The 23,176-nt window shown below is 41.0% G+C and overlaps 1 protein-coding gene across 3 annotated transcripts in view; it reads right to left on the reverse strand.

Annotated features, from left to right (window-relative positions):
* Positions 1-488: 488 nt before the first annotated feature.
* The window catches only part of ANGPTL5 (angiopoietin like 5), a 31,354-nt gene continuing 8,666 nt past the window's right edge, over positions 489-23,176 (reverse strand). The window contains exons 2-9 of one of the 3 annotated variants that reach the window (XM_075919285.1): positions 20,002-20,047; positions 18,247-18,394; positions 15,796-15,899; positions 15,270-15,363; positions 14,170-14,270; positions 9,812-9,932; positions 3,588-3,773; positions 490-1,794 (exon numbers count right to left, since the gene is read on the reverse strand). In XM_075919285.1, the coding sequence (XP_075775400.1) occupies positions 1,475-1,794; positions 3,588-3,773; positions 9,812-9,932; positions 14,170-14,270; positions 15,270-15,363; positions 15,796-15,899; positions 18,247-18,277 (957 nt within the window). In that variant the 5' untranslated portion in view covers positions 18,278-18,394; positions 20,002-20,047 and the 3' untranslated portion in view covers positions 490-1,474. Of the gene's footprint in view, positions 1,795-3,587; positions 3,774-9,811; positions 9,933-14,169; positions 14,271-15,269; positions 15,364-15,795; positions 15,900-18,246; positions 18,395-20,001; positions 20,191-23,176 lie in introns of those variants that run through there. The other 2 variants (XM_006110830.4, XM_075919286.1) reach the window with 2 other exon arrangements.

Genomic DNA, 23,176 nt, shown 5'->3' on the forward strand with positions numbered 1-23,176 from the left:
TTTCTTCTGAAGCAGTTGGCTTTAGCCACAGGACAGGATAGTGGACTAGATGGACATTCTGATACATTATGTTCATTGTTATGTTCTTATAACTTTGCTGCAGTTGACTATAATTTTGATACTTTTTAGCATACCAAAAATGCAACACTTAGATCATTCTTGCTTCCCAGGCAACTTCTGTGGCCCCTTTGGAAAGCACACAGGCTAATAATACCTACAGAGCCTGATTTTCCCCCTGCAAAATATTTTCAACTGATGAAAAACATGAGCATTCTGAAACGACCACATTTTACTCTCACTTTTTACAGATGTAAATGATAACCTAAGGTGCAAAGTAATGAAGAGCGTGGTCCATAGACACCAATTTCTTAGGTTTACCGCATTGCTTACAATCTATATTCTTGACTAAAACTGAAGCAAAATGGGCTAAACAGGGACATATACTTTGTGCAATGATGATGCCACACTCTGAAACAACAAATGCACTTACAACGTTAATGTTTTATTGATAGTCCTACATTTTTACTGACAGAAAAAAATACAAACAATCCAGACTATTTAATAGGCACTCATACAGAGTGAAAGATGCAAGATCAGGTCCATATTTCCAAAAATTACAGTTTCAAAGACATTTTGAAATTCCTACAACTTCTGTTGATGATCATGCATGCATGCATTTTTTACTGAATTCACAATTTTAGGCCATTAAAAAAACCTCAATCCATTTTACATATTAAGGGCTCAATTATTACAGAAATCAAACATGCATCTGTGAATGCAAAACAGAGCCATAATTTGAGCATGGAAGTACAAATCACACCTGAAAATATTCTTCGCCATGTTGAGCCTGCTATAATGGGGCTCTTATTAAAGTTAGTGGAAGTCTTGCTTATGTAAGGATTGCAGGCTTCTGAAAATTTATGCCAGATAAAGGAAATCATGTGTTTTTCTAAAATTATCTTAATGACATATATGTGTTTTGCCACATTTTACTGATGATAGATTTTTTTCCTGATTGTTTCTTGGCAATTTAGATATGCAGAGAAACTAATTTCAAAAGTCAGCATTACTGTCACTTCAATATTTTTTTAGATTATGAAATGCAAAGATGTGTGTGTTAAAATGCTGCCACCAGTTCTGAGAATTTCATAAGAGGCAGTTGAAGAGAGATTAATGAATAGGAAAAGCCTTGTGCTCATATGATGAATACTACACCTAGGACCTTCTCATGCAAAGGTGAGGGTGCTAAACAACTGAGCTATATTGACATGCAGTAGTATAATAATATCATCAGACATAATTTCATAATGGAAATAAAATTGATTAAGTAATGCTGAAAAGTGCAATTAATAAAGTAGTACTGTATGTAAATGGCATAATTCATAACACTGGATTATTTAACTATGAGAAGCTTTCAGATCATGCTGATATATCAACAGCATACTTGCTAGAAGTACTATAATTCTATAGGCTGCTATTTGAAATAGGTATTATAGGTTCTTCTAATTTTCATTGAAACTGATTTAATTCTGACTGGTTTATTATTCTCTGTCCAAGTATCCCAATGAATCCCTGTAGCAAGAAACTTCCCTGTGAACCGATGAACACCATTAAGATTTGCAAGGCCACACTGATTGAACCACCAGCCAGTGTTATCACTGAAATTACTGCAACTCTTCACAGGCTGCTCTTGGATAGAGCATACTGGGTTACATCCATCATTATCAACATCAAATGTGCTGAAGGGCATTGCATACTGGTTATCTTCCTTGCTGTAACCCCGAAATGCATCCCCTGAGTGAAACAGAAGAAGAACCTGTCATAAACGTTAAGACAGTGATTTTTGTACCTAAACAAAGCCCTCTGCTTAATGTACAATTTGCATTTTTCTATTCTTGGATTTTAGAAAGCTGCATTTCTTCAAACATCCAGGATGATGTGCTATGACATTACACAACAATAGTAACAGGTAAGGGCATGTCTCCACTACAGAGATTGAAGCTGCCGCTGTCAATCTTCCAGGGTTCGAATTAGTGCGTCTAGTGAAGACACACTAATTTGAAATAAGAGGAGTACTCCGGCCGATGCTGGTAGTCCTACTTCCACAAGGAGTAAGGGAAGTCTAAGAGAGAGTCCCCTTCAACTTCCTGCAGTGTGAATAGCCCCAAAAGTTGAGCTAAGGTACTTGGAATTCAGCTATGTAAGGAATAGTTATTACTGAAACCAAGGGAATACTGACAAATGCTGGAGAATGTGGAAAAAGTCAGAACAGATCAAGGCTTCAGAGTAGCTTTTTAACAATAAACACATAGCATGCATATAATATAGAGCTTTCTGTCCTCAAAGACAGAAACAAGTGATGGGCAAACAGAGAAAAGAGGAGATTCAGATTTTCAGTGGTGGCCTCTAATTCTGAGTGCCCACACATCTTCAGCATGATTCTTCAGAGGTGCTGAGCAACCACAGCTCCAAGTGACAGCTGTTTCCTTTTGAAAACTAAAATATGAGGTCACTTTCAAAATGTGGTCCTTTGTGAATGGCTCTGGGCCCCTAAGAGAGTTGGGATGTAAACTATGGTATAACACAGGAGTTCTTGACTACCAGTCCTGTACTTTAACATCAGGTTAAATAAAACAAAGGACAATCTACCACTGGCTACCTAGAGTGTGAAGAGAAGTGACCAACCGTCAGTACAGTTTTGAAGGAATACTCATACATTTTAATAAATGTGAGGGGAAAACAAAGGGACTGAAATAAGATGAAGTGTGCTGTAGGATTGTTAATAGAAAATTGAAATATCCCTTTACCTTTTTGGAATGGCCTTAATGCCTCTTAGGGAAGGTCTACATTACAGCCAAAGGAAAGCTTAAGGTACACAATTCCAGCAACAGTTGAGCTTTGGCACCATCCTCAGAGTGGGAGATCAATGGGGGAAATGCTCCTGTCAACTTCCCTTACTCCTCATGAGAGGGGGTGCCCTCAGTGTTCAATTTAGGGAGTCCGTACTAAACCCGCTAAATTGAATACCAGAAGATCGACTGCTACAGCCCCAATCTTCCTGCAAGCATAAATGTGCTCTTAGATACAAGTACTTAAGCTGTGATTTCATTCACTACTTTTGACATCAATGGAAGTTCTACACACTCTGGGCCTGATCTGCTTTATTCAGTTTTTTCACCCTCAGCAGCATGGCATCTCCCCTCCTTCAATTGTCCATTAAGCAAGGTGACTAACATCTGAAAGACTCTCATTGACTTCAATAGGTTTTAGATCTGGCCCAGAACAGCTAAAGAATCAGACCCTTTACTATATTACACATCTCACTCTTGACCTGAATTTGCTCAGGTTCCTTTTTGGTGTGGGAAGGGTGGATTATGCCTAAAAAATAAACCTTGGTTGAACCAATCGCCATAGCATTAACAGTCACTCACTTTGAAAGCTTTAAAATTCATCTTGCACAGAAATAAAATATATTATAGAAAAACATAAATTAGAAATGGACATTTTTCACATTATCCTGACTAAATATTTCATCATCTCCATTGCTTTAGACAAATGTCTTGTAATACTTAAGAGCAGAGCCTTACCAGCATTTCCTGAATAACGCCCAAAATGGATTTTAAAAGAACATGCTTCATCCTCTAGCCAAAAGCTGTCATAAGATGCATAGGCATATGTGTCATCTTCAGATTCCAGACCCACATAAAGCATAAAACTTGTTGTTTTCTGATTTACTATATGAAAAACTTTCCTCAGTCCAAGCCAAAAGTCTCCTGAAAAAGAAAAATACTATAAACTTTTAATTATATAAATACTAGCGCATTTACCCTGAATTATTCAGGTCCAGAGGGGGGCTCATAGCAAGGGGCTGGGAGTATGAGGGGGTGAGGAGAGACTCTGGGCAGGAGATTGTGTGTGTGTGTGTGTGTGTGTGTGTGTGTGTGTGTGTGTGTGTGTGTGTGTGTGTGTGTGTATAAGAAGTTGGGCAGGGGAGCCAAAGCCCCATCTGAGAGTCATACCAATGCTACTTGCTATTCCCCTTCCTGTCCCTGTCAGGGAGCAAGAGCAAAAAGTGCACAGCTTGTTTGCTCTCTTCCTCCAACCAAAGTGAGAAATGCAGCAAACTGTGCACTTTCCCCTTGTTCCCTGACAAAGGGAAACAAGCAGCAATATCCCTGTATGAATCTGGGGGTATGTCTACACTACAAGGAACGGACGTTAGTTCGAACTAACTTTCATAGGCACTACACTAGCGCTCCGTTAGCTCGAATTTAATTCGAACTAACGGAGCGCTTAGTTCAAACTAGGTAATCCTCATTCCACGAGGATTAAGCCTAGTTCGAATTTACTAGTTCGAATTAAGGGCTGTGTAGACCCTTAATTCAAACTAGTGGGAGGCTAGCCCTCCCCAGCTTTCCCTGGTGGCCACTCTGGCCAACACCAGAGAAACTCGTCTGCCCCCCTCCTGGCCCCGGACCCCTTAAAGGGGCACGGGCTGGCTACGGTGCCCGTGCCAGGTGCAAGCCTGCCAGCACCCAGCCAGCAGACCCTGCACCTGGCACGGATCGAGCCACCCACCCGATGCCCCCCAGCCCTCCCCCTCTTCCCGGGACCAGGCTGGCGGCTCCTGGGAGCTTGCCCAGGACCGCAAGAGGCGGGCACCCGCCTGGGCTAGTGCGGACATCGTGGACCTCGTCCACGATCTCCGCACTAGGCACAGGAAAGTGGCCAGCTTGGGCAAGAGAGCTGCCAGCCTGGCCACCCAGGAGCAAGTGTGCATGAAAATCAAGGGGGTCCAGTGAGACCCCCGACCCTGAGCCCTGAGTTTACAATGGCCATCCTGGGTCAGACCAAAGGTCCATCTAGCCCAGTAGCCTGTCTGCCGACAGCGGCCAACCCTAGGGACCCTGGAGGGGATGGACCGAAGACAGTGACCAAGCCATTTGTCTCGTGCCATCTCTCTCCAGCCTTCCACAAACCTTGGGCAGGGACACCACTCCTACCCCCTGGCTAATACCACCCCATGGACCCAACCTCCATGACTTGATCTCACTTCCCTTTAAACTCTGTTCTAGTTCTATCCTTCACAGCCTCCTGCAGCAAGGAGTTCCACAGGTTGACTCTTTGCTTTGTGAAGAACAACTTTCTGTTACTAGTTTGAAGCCTGCTACCCATTCCTTTCCTTTGGTGTCCTCTAGTCCTTCTTTATGGGAACTAATGAAGAACTTTTCTGTATGCACCCTCTCCACCCAACTCCTGCTTTTAGAGACCTCTATCCTGTCCCCCCTCCGTCTCCTCTTTTCTAAGCTGAAAAGTCCCAGTCTCTTTAGCCTCTCTTCATATGGGACCTGTTCCCAACCCCTGATCATTTTAGTTGCCCTCCCCTCTCCCAGCCTCTCTCTTCCCCTCTCCCACCTCCTTTTCCCAGTCTCCCCGAGTTTTGCTCAATAAAGAGAGATTCTATTTTTGACCACATGTTTTCTTTATGTTGTACATCAGGAAGGGGGGCTACGGAAGGGTAAGTGGATGGAGGTGAGGGAGGAATGGGGCACGAGCCCCTGATGGGGAGGACTGGGCTGTCTCTGCGGGCTTTTGGGGTGGAACCTCTCCTGCAGCCCCCCGATTGCCCCCTCTCCCCAGATGGCAGCCTGCGGCAAGTGCAGCCGGGCTGATGGCCGAGTGCTGTGATGTGCCCAGTGTGGGTACTCCGGGCACTTCAAGCCAGGACTGCTTTGCAAGCAGGGCACCCCTGAGAACTGTCTGTCCGGGGTGGGGGTCGGGACCCTTTAAGCACAGCCCTCGGCTAGCCTGAGACAGCATCTCCACGCTCTAAGTCCTCATCTGATGCCCTGCCGGCACTGCTTCCGGCCATCCTTAAGCCTGGTTCAGGGTCCACTTAATGTGGACATGCTAGTTCGAATTAGCAAAACGCTAATTCGAACTAGTTTTTTAGTCTAGATCCGTTAGTTCGAATTAGCTTAGTTCGAATTAACTAATTCGAACTAAGTTAGTTCGAATTAACTTTGTAGTGTAGACGTACCCTCGGGGAGGGCTTCAATCCCCCCCACCTTCTCTAAAGGGTGGCTGGGGGTGGGAGTCTTGGGACTGGGGCAGTCCTGGATTGGGGGGGAGGTAAACCCCTATCCAGACCCTTTCACCTGCTTGGTGTTCTGCGTATTTATGAGAAGCGATCCCATTAAAGGCACAGCCCATTTTCCTGACCCAATCAAACCCTTGCATTGCTCTAAGTTATGATAAGAGGAAGCAGTATACCAAATCTGATGTTTAGAAGGAGTTCCTGAACAAACAGACAAACAAATAAACAGAAAAACAGACAAACACACTCTCTCAAATATATACTAGATATTTATAAAGTAAAATTATCTCTTCCATTTTTTCCACTCTATTTCCCTTCCTGGACCAAAAGTAATGAATATCGTGCTGGTTCAAAGGAACATATTTATTTAAAAGGTTTAGCAAGGAGGAGAAGGTTCTCTAGTTCATCATGGAAATCCATGATTTCTATTCTTCTGTATACATTTCCTTATTCAGGGCTGATCTACATGAACACTGTAAGTATATCTAATGATTTCCCATTGACATAGCTTCCCCTCTCTTACGTAGGTGGAATTATAGATTCTGACTTCCCCTGCCGGACCCATCCTCTGCCCCTATCCCAAAGTTCCCACCCCCACACTACCCTTTCTCCCAACCCTGCCCTGTCTCTTCCACACCTCATTCCCACAATGTACCTCATTCTCCATCCTCTCCCTTCCTTCTGGTGTTTCCTGAATACTGCAAAGCAGCTGTTTGCAGCGCTCCAGAAGCACTGGAAGAGCTGGTCAGTAGGGGCCACCAGGGGGTGAAAAGTGCTTGGGGAAAGGGATAGAGAGGGAGCTGGCTGCTGGTGTATGCTTAGTACCCACTAAGTTTTCTCTGTGAGTGCTCCAGCCCCAGAGTACTCATGGAGTTATTGCCTATGAGTGGGATACAGATATTGACAGGGGAGCACTCTCCTATCAACTTAGCTTGTCTTCACCAGACCCACTAAATCAATACCACTGCATTGATTAAAATGGTGCCAATTTAGCCAGTAGCGTAGACATGGCCTAAGTGATAAATATATAGATGCAAGTATACATGGCAGGTGTACCAAAAATGGGGTGGATTATGGACATGCCCACATATAACTGAGTGTCAAGCTTAATAGTAACATTGCTAAATGTTAGAGTGCATCAAATCTCAAGCTGCCTTGCAACCATGTCCCATTAAAAACGGGATGGATGGTGACTCACCCATTGCGGGGAGGAAGGAGTGAGTTGTGTCTGGGTCATTGTTGCTTGGCAGATTTAGCACTCCACACCCAGAAGTTTCTGGATTTGGGTGTGGTAATTATGGGTTTGCCCAAATAGGTTCCATGTTGCTAGGGTCAGATGTCATAAGAGCAAGTGGTCAGGGCAGCTGTTTTGCAGGGGGGCATCTGCCCCAGGTGAGTTGGGGAAAGCTGAGCTTAGGAGCAGAGACTAGACTGTTGTCCCTAACTTTGGAGCATTTTTCAGAGATTTTTTGTTTGTTTGTTTTTACCTATACACTTAACTGAGTGGTTGGTAATCTGACTAGCTAGCAGTGATTTCAGCGGAGGAAGAATCTGCCTGGATTCCAACTGAAAAATCCTGCAAGCAAGTGAAAGGAAGATGTTTTAGGCACAGCAGACTGTATAGATTTGGTGATCAAAAACTCTGAGGCTTAGATGAACTCAACCTAACCTTTGTGGAACTCTCAATTTCTTCTCATTGTGTTTCTATGGGGACTGAACTGTTCAGATTTGAATTTGTTTTCTTTAACTATGAAGATAATGTGTGTGGATTATGAAATAACCATGTTATACTGTAAAAATTAGATTATTATTTGTTTCTTTATCATAGAATTTTATAAAGTTGTTTAATTAAATTCATTTCTTTAGCTCAATTTGAGACTTGAATGTCAGGAGTTTGGCCCTGTGCTATCCTTTCTGAAAAGCTTTAGAGATTGAATGCTGGGTCTCCAGCTACTTTACTATGGGAGTTGGGGTTTTATTGTTTTAGGTACTGGAGAAGGGCTATGAAGTGAACTCTAGCGCCACCCAAAAGTTACAACCGCACCTGAAAAGACCTAAGGAATAAAGACTGAAGTGGGCGGGGTGAGAGAGGTAGGAAAGAAGGAAGCCTGCTTATGTATGGAAGCTTGGTGTGTAGTTTGTATTATCTAGTAGGACGAGACACTGCTTGATGCAAATCCTATCAAACTTAGAGAATTTACATGGTTTTTTGTTTGTTTCCTAGGTAATCTTCTTTGAGCTGTACCTCTATCACTTAAAATCTATCTGAAATTGATATATCTATTTTATATTTTAAGTGTGGTTTGAGTCAGTTGCTTGGAGAAAAATATCAGCTCAGTTAACAATGGCTTGCATGTATTCCATGTTACACTGAGAGAGTGGCAGACTGGATAATATCAGTCAGGTTTCTGACCAGGACAAAATGGTACCACTCTGGGCAGGGCTGGACCACAACATTTTGGCACCTGAAGCAGGGAGCTCAAACCCCATGCCACCTTTTCTCCTGCCTGCCTGTTATGTCTCTTATGCCCTCCTTCCTCCAGCACAGCACTCCACCATCTCTGTGCATCTATAGCAGAGAGAATACATATGCGCCAGCAGCAAACACAATTTTCTACACTCTGGGTCCTAGTGGTACCCCCCACAGCCTGGCACCTGAGGCGGACACTGGTAAGGCCAGCCCTGGATCTAGGGTCCCCCTAGACTGAGAAGCTGAGGAGACTTCTTCATGTAACTACAACTGCATGGGTCCCTACCTGTGTAAAGGTTTGTGTGAGTGGAGGACTGGGAGAGATCTGCAGCTTGTCACAGCAGCACAGTGTGAGGAGCCCAGGCTGGTGAGACAGAGGGCTCAGTGGTACCCCAGTTCCAGGTCGCACTCCAGGGTAGCCCATAATAGGTGTGACACCAGCATTAGGACAGCCTGATTGGGTCCAAAGCCCTTCTTTACATTTACATTTTACACAGACACACAAACCAATAAACTATATGAAATATATAGTAGAAAATAGCTGTCCCTTTCTCCACCTCTGCCCACTGCTGGCCCCTTGGGGTTATAGCTATCCTGGTCCCCATCTCTGTCCCCTTGCTGCCACTCTGTGGTCATTCTTCAGTATAACTGTCCCTCCTCCCAGACCCCTTCCTTTCCATTTTATGAGAAACAATCAAATTCTGGGCACATCCCATTGTCTTGGCACAATCAAACCCTTGCGTTGCTTTAAGGTATGGTAAGAGGAAGCTGCATACCAAATTTGGTGGTCTTAGGATGTGTCTAGACTACAGAGTTTTGTCGACAAAAGTCCACTTTTGTCGACAAAACTATACCTGCGTCTACACTACCGCTGAGTTCTGTCGACATAACGTCGACAGGACTCAGCAGTTTTGTCGACGCTGGTAAACCTCATTTTACGAGGCATAACGCCTTCTGTCGACAGAGTTCTGTCGACAGAAGGTGTCATTGCATGTAGGGTTGTGTTTAGACTACAGGGTTTTGTTGACAAAGCAGCTTGCTTTGTCGACAGAACTGAATGTAGTCTAGACGCTCTTTGTCGACAGAAGCTTTGTCGACAATATCTGTCGACAAAACTTCTGTCGACAAAACCCTGTAGTCTAGACGTACCCTTACCCTTTACCATTTAGGAGGAATTCTTGAACAAACAGACTAACAGACAGACAGACACACATTTCTAAAATATATAGCAAGAAGATTAGTACCTGAAAGATCTCCAAATCCATCTAGGTATTCTGACCAATTTCTTTGGAAGTCAATTATTCCATCAGTTCTTTTCTGAATCACAGTCCACCCACCTCCTTTAAAATCCATATCACATAGAACCTAAAACAGAAATGTGAATGGCTAAAGAATATTCTCTAATGAACCTCTTACTTTTAAAAACCAGGACATTCAGAATTTTCTAAAATAGCATCCCCTTAAAATGTATCAGCAAAAGTACTCTTGAGATAAAAGGCTGGAACCAATAATGTTGCACCTTACATATACATGAATAAATATATTATCAAATATGTTGTGGGAAGTATGTGTATAGACACAGACCCACACACTAGTAAACATTCTACTTTGCGGGTATTTATATCAGTTTGAATTGAAAATATCTTGCCGTGAGTGTGTATTAAAATGTGCCCATGAAAGCTCATGATATTATCTACATTTTTTGTTAGTCCCTATGGGTATGTCTACACTAGCCCCCTAGTTTGAACTAGGGAGGCTAATGTAGGCATTCGATGTTGCAAATGAAGCCCGAGATTTAAATATCCTGGGCTTCATTTGCATCTTCCCGGGCGCGGCCATTTTTAAATCCCCCTTAGTCCAAACACTGTGCCCGCGGCTACACGCGGCACGGAGTAGGTAGTTCGAATTAGGATCTCTAATTCAAACTACGATTACTCCTCGTGCAACTTGGTGCAAGCCAAGAATGAGCCAGGCTGCTGGCCAGCTTGCTAAAAAATTTACTGGTGGGGACTGGAGGAATGCATGTCATCTACAGCATTAATCTATAAGCTTTTGCTTATTAGTTAATTGGTTAATCAACTACACTATTACTTATCTAGCTACAGGACCATTTTTTGTTTATTACGTTTTTTCAGTTATAGACTAACATGGTTACCCCTCTGAAACTTGAAATATTTCAGCAGTATTTTGTGCTTTTTCCTCCTTTGCTTCTTACTGACCCTCTTAAGTTACTTTTTCAAATAATTTATCTGAAATTTCTTTTGTCTTTTCTAGTATTGTTTGTGATGCATGCGAAAAACAGACTCCTATCTGAAGGACTCACCAGGTATAGGAAGTAAAGAGTTTATTTTCAGACACATCAGCAAAATGCATATGAGATCATATTCCCCAGTAGAGAATATCACATCATATGCTACATTTTCTCCTGGCATTCAAAACCTTTTGAACCCCAACTAACCCTGACTCAAATATTGGTAAACTCACCCATTGTCAAGGCCTGTGTGAACTAAAGACATTTTTCAAATATTTCCTACCACATCTAATGCTATTTCAGCTGCCCAGGTTTTATTAACATTTGGAACTCTAAAGAAGAACAATGTGCCCCATTTTAAGCACTGCATCATCTAATCTTGTTAAAAGAAAGTCTGATTATTACAGGACGGTTGCAGATAGTGACCTGTTTACCTCAGTGTTCCCAAGGTTACTAACACTAATGAAGCCGAACTCCTTAGAGATGTAAGTCCGTGTAAGTACTCATGACAACAAGAGTAAATACTGAGTACAATGTAGTTGCTTAATAATTGATAACAATAAAAGCAAAGGAAGGAGTCCTACAGTGAGTTTAGTAAATTGTCTCCATGTTCTGCTGAGTGAAAGCAGAGGAAAGTTTATGAGCCTTAGCTGTGCCACAGCATCATCCAACACAGCAAAGGAAAAGAGTTGTAATGTTGACCCCCTTTGCCACTTCCAGAGCCTAAGTCTGGATGGGAGCCAGCTTCGATCTCAGCACAAACTACAGCAGCCTCGGGACTGCACTGTGATGCACACAGCTGCTGATGGTCCCATGTAACTTCTCCTGCAACCAGAGTCTGCAGGAACACTGCAGCATTCTAGCCAGGACCTCTTTCCTCTGAAAATGTCCCTTCTGTGGGAGCCAAGAGGAGGAGGGCATAGAGCTCACCATGCTAACTCTACAAAACTTGGAGATTCCTGAATCCTTGGGGACCTGAGTAAATCAACTTCCTGGATACTTTGAGCTGGCCATAACCTATGGAGAGAAAGCACAATGCAGAGGCTAGACCAAGTCAGACCTGTTTCTGGGAAAACCACAATGAACTACAGGGACAACTTAAAAGCCCCAATCTGAAAAGAGAGGACATAAAGAGGCAATGGCCTGAGAGCTTAATGGCTTTCCTAGAGAAGACCACAGGAGGGAGACAAAATACAGTCACTCCAAAACTGTGACAAGGCTCCAGCCTGGACCAGCCATATAGGAGAACTAGACAGTCACTTAGGATGCCTAACTTTAAGGGGCACCAAATTAGACAGAAGTGAGTAATTTTCTCTAAAAATATATATTAATTCTATCAAGTGAAGCCTGTCATTGACCAGGCAAAGTCACTTTGTGTAGATTATACTTATAGGAATGTTCAATAAATTAAATATATGTAAAAGACTATTTTATTAATGTGCTTGCAAAAAGGAAGTAAAAGTACAGTTTTAAATTTGTAGGATTTCAACTTCAAACATTATTCATTTTATTGAATAATTACAATACATGGTAAATTTGAATTAGAAACTCGTAAAGTTTCCATTACCCTTTTCATAACTAATTTGAATTATTTTGTGATTTATAACAGTAAAAATTTTCTTTGCACTAAAATGATGACAGTTGAATAGGTGACTTGATTTTAATTTTTGTTAGCAAATATTTGTTATGAACTCTAATAATAACAGACATGCCTTTTTTCCAATGAAAAACAATAATAATTATTTAAATCTTTCACCCAGCATATTCAGGTGTAAAAAGTAGTGCATTTAGCTAATTTAAGTGGCAGGATTGTTTATGCAAAATGTGGTATCTGTAGGTAATCATAAAGTGTGACTTTATTTTGCACAAACAGATCCACAAACAAACTCTTCAAAATATATAATAGATGTTATCTCTTCTAAGTGAAAATGTCAAATATTGTACTTGTAAAACAGTGCATCATTGCCATGTTAGAAGTTGAGTTATATTATTTATTTCATAGCTGTGTATGGGAAGGATAGCTCAGTGGTTTGAACATTAGCCTGGTATTCCCATGATTGTCAGTTTGATCCTTAAGGGGGCCATTTAAGAATCTGGGGCAAATCTATCAGGGATGGTACTTAGTCCTGCTGTGAAGAATTTGTATTGTGTTGGACTTGAAAAATTTGGTAAAAGGTTTTTAACAAAATTGTAAAAGGAAAATCACAAGTACTTGTAACATTAAAAGTTTGTATTTATTTTAGACTATTACTGTGAAAGTAATAGTAAAGCCCTGATTTTCAAACACAGGACTGCTAATGTTACCAAATACCACTTAACAGATATATTCCTTTCTGTGCTAACTGTAATAATGTTTGATAATAATAGAAATTCTGGCCTTCTGTTTAATTTTTTTAAATAGTTTTAAGTGAACGTTGAAATGATAAGCAGTATTATAAAGAACTCAGCTACTATGCTGATGGAGCCATATAAAGTACCTAAGACAGGGATGAGCAATAATTTTTTACCGGGGCCAGTTCAGAAATTGTTGAAGTAGCCCTGGGGTGCACCAGAAGGGGCAGGGCCTCAAGTGGAAGGGACAGGGACAGGATATTTCCCTGCTTCCCCACCCATAGACTCTGATTGGTCTGGGGTTGGGGGAGTGCATGAAGTCTTTGCCCCCCCACTAAGGTTCGCCCTAGGTGCCCATGCCCCTGGCGGTGGGAGGAGACTTTGCACACTTCTCCTTCTGCCCCCAAGCCAATAAGGGCTTGGGGGTGGGGGACCATGCAAAGTTTCCTCCCACCCTGCCAGGAACACATGGCGCATAGAAGCGCCGTACGTTTCTTGTATGGGGGGGGGGGACAAGGCAGAGGAAACTTTGCATGCTCCCCCACCCTCAGGCCAATAAGGGCTTATGGGTGGGGGGGGCATGCAAAGTCTCCTTCTGCGCTGCCAGGAGTGCATGCCATTTCTAAGCGCCGCACGCTCATTGCAGGGCAGAGGAAACTTTGTGCTCTAATTGGCCTACGGGCAGGGAAGTGTCAGGGCCACTGCGGGCTAGATCAACCTGCTTGGTGGTCCGGACCCGATCCCCAGAAGCCTTTTTTGCCCACCCCGACCTAAGAAAGTAAGTTTTCTTACAGGAGGTTTTCGCTGTACATGAAAGGAGAGAATATGGCCCTATAACTGAAATTATTTTCTTTGTTGGAATTGAGAAAGATTTGAAAATTGTAATTATGGCAGAGCCATTTAGATGGCTCTTAATATAATTCTTATTCACAATGAGAAATAGCCAAGGAAAATACTTCTAAGTTATTAAACATATATGTATTCTCAAGTGAAGCCCAATATCTGAGATAATTTTATTACCTCATAAGCGTAATTTGATCCTTCTGGATGGATTATGTACAGACCGCTCGGAGTTTTTGAAACAGAACCTATGGTATCTTTAATATCAGTGCAATCCAGTCCTAGAGAATAAATTATTCAATGTAATTTAGGATAAGCATTGTAATAATAAATACACATTCTACAAAAGGAAAGCACTTAGCTGTAAATGTATGAATGATCTCAAATTAAATTTCATTGTTGAGTAAAACATAATGTATCTTTTATCAGAGATTTATTTAGAAAATAATAATTAGAATTCCCTGGAATATAGTAAAGTCAGAAATAGGGAAAGAATGGAGAAAAACGAACTTTCCACACACGAAATATTAGGTACAGTAGATCTTTCTAACTGTAACTATCACTGTATAAAAGACTACACACCATGGGTATGATCCTGCAGATCTTACTCAGGCAAAGGTGACTTAATGGAAGCTTTGCCTGAGTAATGACTGCAAGATAAATCCCTTTATGCAAAGCAACTACTGAACCCCACTTGCAAAAATTTAGATTTATAGGATTGAAAGGATTTTTAAATTATCATATGTCAAAAATATTTTGCTTACAAGTATTGGGACAAATCCAGATTGACTTACTCAAGCAAGCAGCCTCATTGAAGCCAATGGAACTGCTTAGAAATGAAATTCCTCTCCCTGGAAGCATCAGCACGAGGAGGTCTTAAGCACAATTCAAGTCTTATATTTGACCAGATGCACAGGCATGAATTTCACCCAGTGTGAATAAGTAAGCAGGAGTTTGCAAGAGGCTGAACCACCCTGCACTCCCAATCTGAAGAAACTCAGCACCTCACAGGATCAAGCCCTCTGTAACAGCAAACCTGATATTTTCCACAAATATTATCTATCTGGCATAAGTTTTCATAAAAAGATTCCAAAGTACTTTTGCAAAATTAAGATGTTAAAATAATTCACAAGTTTTCCAAAGCTTATGCAATACAAATAATTTCTGAGTAGTTATTATAAATCCCATACCTTCTTGACTTGGCTTTTCTCATTTCCTTATCAGGACACTTATAAAGATAAAAGGAAACAATGTAAAGATTAAACAAAAAAATCCCTTACCATGAGACTGAACTGCTCTGTAAGGAAGTGGATCCAAATGTTTTCTCAAAACTTCTGCATTCAAAAGAAGGACCCTGTTCATAAGTTCATTCACCTATACATTTAGAAGTAAACAAGAGTTTAAATACACTCAGACAGGAGCACTAAGATTTGAATAAGGACTTGCTCCTTCCCTCATACTGATATTCTGTAGTTCATTTCTGTGATGCATGGTGATGCACACTTTGCATATCCATAGGCCATGCTGACTATCTGATTTTCCAGTGCATTACATTTGGGTAACTATTTAGGACTTGATACAGCTGACATTTAAGTCATGAGAAATTTTTCAGTGGACTCCAGTGGGACTTGGTCTGGGACCTTATATCTATGCAAAGTGAGTGTACAGTGGTTGTAAGACACTATCAAAGCAGAATAGTAGTGTTTTACATGCCATAAATATTTGGATTTACCTCAGTGACATAATAACTATTAATGTGCATCCTAAATGAAAGGAGAAGTTAATATTATAAATAAAAATTAGTACCTGATTAGAAAGATAATCCAAAGAAGATTGCTGATCATCCATCATATTTCTTACCAGTTTTTTTGTACTTCTTGCATATTCAACAAGAGAGTTCTGCAAATTTCCTAGAAAAAAAAGTTATTGCTATTCACTATAATATTAAAACTGAAGAACCATTATAAACTGTCTAAATGTCATACTTATTTTGTAAAATTTAAGTGAACACTGCAGAGGTCTCATTTTAGAGTGCTTAAATGAGACCTAAATGGTACATAAGCTCTGGACTAGGCCTTCTGCTGACATGAATTGGTATAGCCCCATTGACCAGTGGAGCTGTGCCCATTCAGCAGAAGATCTGTCTGCAAGGCTTTCTGCCCAAGGATGAATCTCACCCTTTTATAGCATTATTAGATACCAACATAAATGATTCCTTAGAAATAAAAATGCAAATGAGAAAAGACAGATATATATCTAAATTTCTTCATCCCCATAGCAGTCATGTTGATAGGCACTCCCCATAGCACTCGTGATTCTGGGCTTTGTTCACATGTCAATAGATCTCAATGTAAGACAGGGTACGTCTACACATCAAAGTTAATTCAAAATAACAGCCGTTATTTCAAATTAACTTTACTAGCATCTGCACAGCCAAACCGCTATTTTGAAATAAATTCAAAATAGTGGAGCACTTATTTCAAATTTGGTAAACCTCATTCTATGAGGAATAATGCCAAATTCAAAATAGCTAATTCAAAATAAGTGCTGTGTAGACACTTATTTCAAAATAGGGGGCCTCCAGCCTTCCCATGGTGCCCTGGTGGCCACTCTAGCCTCAAACGAAAACACTCCTCTCCCTCTCCTCCCTCCCCAGAGCCCTTAAAGGGGTTGACTCTGGACACAGTGCCTGTGCCAGCTCCAAGCCTGCCGGCCCAGAGCCAGCAGTCACTGCCCCTGACTCAGTGGCGCCAAAACATGAGCCAGCAAGCCACTAGCAGCCAGCCCTCTGCCACTACCCAGGAGCAGTCTGACAGCTCCCAGGAGCCTGCCAGGGAATGGAGAAGGCGGGCACATTCCTGGTCCAGGGTGGAGATCAGGGTGGACCTTTCTTAGGTTTGTGGGGGATGCCCCCAACATCCATGATCTCCGCACTAGATGGAGGAATGTGGCCATCTATGGCAGGATAGCTCCCAGCCTGGCCACCAAAGGCCACATGTGAACCCAGGAGCAGGTTCGCATGAAAATCAAGTTGGTCAGGCAAGACCCCCAACCCTGAGCCCTGAGCTTCCCTTCTCCCTTCTTCCCTTTGCTTTCACCCTTCCAGCTCCCTCCTCCCAGGTTTCTCCCTCCCCTCTCCCACCCTCTTTCCTCCCCTCTCCCACCTCCTTTCTCCAGTCTCAACAGTTTCATCACCCCCCCCCTCAGTTTTGTTTGTGTTGATGAAAGTGCGTGTATTTTATTTTATTTGACATTGGGAAGGGGGGCTGGGAGGGTAAGTGGAACGATGTGGGTGAGGAATGAAGCACATGCCCCCAGTGGGGCAGACCAGGGAGGCTCTTTGTGCTCCTCAGGGTAGAAGCTCTCCTGCAGGGCCTCCTGGATACTGACAGCCCCCCGATGGACCTCCTGGATGGAAGCCTGCAGAAAGTGCAGCCAGGCTCGCAGCAACACATTCACAAGAAGCACCAGAGTGCCCAGGGGCAGCTCCGGCTCCATGCTGCAGAGTGCTGTGGTGTCCTGAGTGAGGGCAATCAGAACACGCAGAGACACAAATGCTTTGCTGTCCCTCATCGAGGTAGACAAGCAAGCAGGGAAAGCTGAGAACCAGCTGCCCAGGGTGGAGGTCCCTTTAAGCACAAGTCTCAGATAGCCTCAGGTAGCAGCCACACAAATAAACTCCTGACCTGATGCCCTGCTGGACCAGGTTCCAGCTGGCCTTCAATGCAATTCAGTGTCCACTTAGTGTGGACAAGCTGTTTCTAAATAACAAAATGCTATTTCGAAATGCATTTTGTATGTAGATGTGTTATTTGAAAATAAGCTATTTCGAATTAACTATTTTGAAATAAGATATTTCAAAATAACACTGTAGTGTAGACATACCCACAGAGAGAAAACAAATAAGGTATGTTAATATGGTCCAGAAAAGACAGAGACCTGTTAGAATATTGTGTGGCATATTGCTGCAGGCTTTGCAGAGTTGACAAGGAAGGGGAGAGAGCACAAGAAGTCCTCTTCCAACTGGGTATATGCAGAAAGGATAACCACTGTCTCAGCCCTTTTATGACCATCAGTAAATCCTCAGCCAAGTGCCTAAACAGAGTAGCAAGGCATGGTGCTGGCCCATGTGCTTGGGAAAAATTAAAGTACATACAGTTTACTATAGGTACATAGATCATATGTGAGTTTGTGGATTTTCTTAGAATCATAGAATACTAGGACTGGAAGGGACCTCGAGAGGTCAAGAATACATACTGCACATGTAATGTTTTTCTCCTCTTAACATTTTAGCTTGAACATCACATGGTACAAGACATTGTTCCTTTTGTTTTGAAATATCTGTTGGTGTATTTTCCTCTGTGGTCTTAGGCGTTGTTTCCACAACCCTGCCATTGGATGTACCCTGTTATATCAAATAATGAAAGACCTATTAAATTTTGAATTTGACTTTATATCCTCTTCTTAAAAATGAAAGACAATAATTTGCCAGCAAGTAATTCAAAGCAAATACCATAGAGATTTGAGCCCAGTCCTGCAAGGTACTATGGAATATTCCTGTTTAGCAGCCCCTCGGATGATTGAGCTAGAAGTTAGACTTTTTAAAACAATCTTAAAAGGCTACTAAGTTAATCAACTCTACCCACCTATTTAGTCAGTTCATATTTACAATCAAATACCACATCAGCAAAATATCTGTAATTCCCCTGAAGCAGAAAGTTTAAATGGACTCTAGCAACTTGAAATCTAGTCAATTCTAAACAAAGAAGGGGGTCAAAAACAGTTTTAAGGCAGTCTCCTCCTAGGGTATTGTGGTTGTACATTAACATTTTCACAATTTTAAAATGTTTTTCACTCCCCTTTTGCACTGTGAAATCCACACTGTCAACAAGGAAAACTGATTATTCACAGTTCTGTCAAAGTAAACAATTTGAAAAGATGTTTTTGCTGTCCCTTTGTGCTATCTGATAACCATAGGTGTAACAATATAGGTTAAATACTCAAAAGTATGTTGCATGGTATGCTGGCTTGCAGAAAAGGAAAAAAATGTAATTGACTTTTCATATGTTTTCTCCACGTTTCCTTTTTTTTGCCCTCTAAAGAGTGATGTTTTAAAATGTCATTGTTTTGTTAAGACACTGTATTGTGATTGTGTTGTAAAACACAACTCTTAAAAGTATTAGGATTTTAAAAGAAAAACTAATTTATTCTTGAATATTTCTGCAGCATTTTTGCTCCTCTGGTACTGCTTCAGATTCCTCCCTCTGACACTAGCACAGCAGTGGCATAATACTGAATATGTTTTTCATTGGCACCTGTTTTTTCATTTTTTTAAGTGAAAGCAAAAATTACAAGAGACTGTGAACGCACAGATCTTAGAAAATCTCTAGAATTAGTAGTGGTATCTTGTGTCTCCTGAGAAGATTGTATCTTTCTTGGTGCAGATTTCACTCTTTTAGTTGAAAATAATCACAAAGTGAAGCAAGAAATGTTATGTAATCAGATCACTTGAAATAGAGTTTTGGTCCAGGATTTTATCCTGGCTACCAATCAGGCTTTTGGTATTAACCAGCATTCATGTTCAAATAAACGGGGTCAGTCTATTATTTTAACCAGCATTTATATAAAAACAAAAGCAAACATGCAGCCAAATTATTTTTAAAAGGATCAGATTCTGATCCCAAGTATATAGATTAAATCTGTATTATTCTACCGAACCACATGGAGTTACTCTGGAATTACACTTGTGCAAATGAAATTAGAAAATGACCAAAGATTCAAAACTGAAATAACACTCATTAAAAGGAATGAGTTCCACCACTATTAATGAACTAATGTTGTTGCTGTGATTTTAATACTTTTTTTTATTTCTCTGAAGACACTTAACTTATCTAGAGATCATAGTCATTCTAGGGTAAAACAATCTACATTTTAAAAGCACCACTCACTCTTCAGAGCTTCTATTCATTTGCATTAATTATCTTATCAAATCAACATAATTGAAAACCTTACCTTAGTAGAACAGTGTCTGACGTTACCTAGCACAGTTTTTCCTCCACTGAAAAAAATTATATTTAAACAGATTAATGAAGTTGCACTAAACTGAATCATCTTTTACTTGAAGAAATGCAAACGCTTCAAAAGGTTTCAAATTTCTGTGGAAAGGATTATTCACTATGAAATCCTGAGTTAAGTATTTGGGAATGTGTCCTGCACAAACAGCAGCCAGCACATTAGCCCTTTTCTGCTTAGATTTAATAAATCACATTTTATTCATAGAATAAAAGATTTATATAAGTGCACTTAATACAATGTTTTGATTCTGAAAGCAATTACCTCTTAGTGCCTTCCTATGACACAACTAATGTATTAATATTTACACTGTAATAGGATAGTGACAGGTTTTAGGATATGTTGTCCTTAGAACATGCTTATTTATATTTAGTGGGCTGGACAAGTTGAAAAATGATTAATTTGTTTTTCAATCCTTTTATAAACACTTTTACCTAGAAAAACACTGTACATATTTTTGCATTAGCAGTTAAGGAAGCAGCTTCAGACTACAGTATATAGGTATTCTGGTTTTAAATTAAAACCGATAAAAATGTACTGCAACAAAAAATCTGAGATTGGGTTTTTATAAAAACTTACTATTTGTGCTACGTTTAAAATTGTTTGTAGAGAGGACTGGTCCCTTTTTACAGATCCCTCAAACTCATTGAATGCACATCTCTAGGACTAAAAATACTTTGGACCAGTTTTAAAATAGTTCAAGGGAAACAATTTTTACTCCTAAAAAATTGTACCACAGTGGATATGCCTAAAAATCTGAAAAAACAGGAAAACAAAATCTTTGTGATGGGGGAGGGAGGAGGAGTGCTCAAAGATTTAAAAGGACAGGACATCACATTTGTTCATCCTACTTTTAAAAGCTTTCTAAACAACATATACATTATTGTTTACATGTCTAATGTGAAACACTGCATAATTAAAAGATGTGGGTGGACTATCACAGATTCTTAAACTGCAAGGGACTATTCTACCTGAAACATCTACTGACTAAACAATTTATAAATTCAGGTGGACAACTTGTTTTTTGCACTCTCTTGGGATAACATGATGACCTTAGTACTAAAGTGTCCTGAATAACAGGAACAGTTAGTAATATGGAATCAATTGGATGGTGAGCTCTGCATCTCCCTTCCCTCCTCCCTGGGCTCACCGGCTGGGCTCGGCAGCCTCCGTCTGCCCCATAGACTTCTGTGGCCCCTACCCCGCTGGCTGTGAGCTCTGCTTCACTGAGGGGTCTGGCACCTCTTCTGGCTTCCCACCTCAGCTTGCTGCGGTCACTGGTGCCCCGTGGGTTCCCCTATCCTGCTAGCCTGCCAGCCGGCTCCGCTCCCAGCTGCCAGCAACCTCTGTGCAGGGATTCTCTAGTCCAGCAACACCTGTGGTTCTGTTGGACAACAGATGTTGCTGAATCAGAGAGTCCTGGACCACAAAGATTCAATCTGTACTAAAGTTTCTTCCATTGGTTTCTCCATGCCATTAGGAAAAATATGGGAAAGAACTGAACTGACTCTGTGTGAGGAAGCATCATAAAACAATTGTAATTTTAGTGAAGCATCAAAGTGCATAAAACCCTTGGCTCATGTCAGCAGTTTCTTTGCTTCTTTAAATGCACAGTCACATTCTTTAGTCTATCTCTATTTTTTCTTTGTAAGAATTTATGTAATGATCCAGTATTGTCACCAGATTAGGCAGAAATTTCCTGTAGTAATGAAGCTGTCCCATGAATGAACATAATTGTGACACTTTTTTCTGGAGATGGCACTTCAAAAACAGCCTTCTCTTTCTCTGGTTATTTCCTGAAGTCCATGGCATCTTTGATACATCCAAAGTATTCAACTGATTTTTTGAAAAACTCATGAATAAATAAATATAATACATTGTTTTGACATGCTTTTAGTTCATGGTACTCCAAATGTTGCAAAACACCATCCAAATTTCAAACACGATCCCCCTGATTCTTTCCTGTAGCAAAGATACCATTCACATAGCACTGAGCTCCAGTTAGTCCCTTCAGGATTTCATCTATGGCTTTCTGAAACACATGCAAGTACCAACATGATACCAAAGGCAACCTGTTGCAACAAAAATAGCCTCCTCCAGTATTCATTTGAGAGACACCAAATCAATCTCCATTTTCAATATGCATTGAGCACTGTCCTTTACTCAGAGTAGCAAACAAACCTTCCACACAAGGTAGAAGAAATGAGACTGCAGATAAAACTGGATTCAGTGTCATTTTAAAATCTTCACAAATGTGAATGGAGCCATCATGCTTGATCACTGGTAAAATGGGCATAGCCCACTCACTGTGGGACACCAATGAAAGGATGCCAATGTTCACTAAATGGTCCAAATCAGCTTCTATCAGAGGCCTCATAGAATAGGGCATTTTTATGGACTTGCAATATTTTAAGTGGCTGCCAAATTGAGTTTCACTGACACATTGCTTGTTTCTCCAAGCTCTTTCCAAAAACTTCATGTCCAGTATTTCTCAAAGATTTTGAGATACTCTTGTGATTATCTTCATCTCAGTCCATTTCACGTGGTGCTTGTCAAGTCAAGAGCTGCCAAATAATGGTGGATATTTTTCTTCAGTCACATATAAGGGTAACACATCTGATTTTCCATCTAGCTGAATTCTATCTGGAGTATCTCTTTTGAGGTAACCTAATTTTTCTCTGGAATAAATTTTCAAAAATATGGAGATTCTTTCCAAAGATTGTGACAAAGAATGATGATAGGTTAATGTAAAAATCAGTGAAACAGCAGCTCCAATAACAAGCTCTAGTCTTGTAGGAGATTCTTTGAACAAAGCTGTGACCCAAATGCTATTTCTGACTCCAACTTCTGACTACGACAGGTCATGGCAATTTGTCCTTTCATCTATACTTCATGCAAATAACTTGGCATGCCTAGTAATCCTTCTCGGTGTATGTAAGTTGTGCACAACAGCCACATGGAAATTCTTTACATTCTTGTGGACTTCTGTCACACCAATGCATCTTAGTACAGTACACACTAATTTCCATAGCACCCTTCTCTGTAGTATCCATTGCAACTGCTACTTCAACGGCCTTCTTGAATATAAACACTGATACAGTCAGTAACTTTTCCC

This window comes from Pelodiscus sinensis, chromosome 1, assembly GCF_049634645.1.
Source record: "Pelodiscus sinensis isolate JC-2024 chromosome 1, ASM4963464v1, whole genome shotgun sequence".
Taxonomy (NCBI): Eukaryota; Metazoa; Chordata; order Testudines; family Trionychidae; genus Pelodiscus; species Pelodiscus sinensis.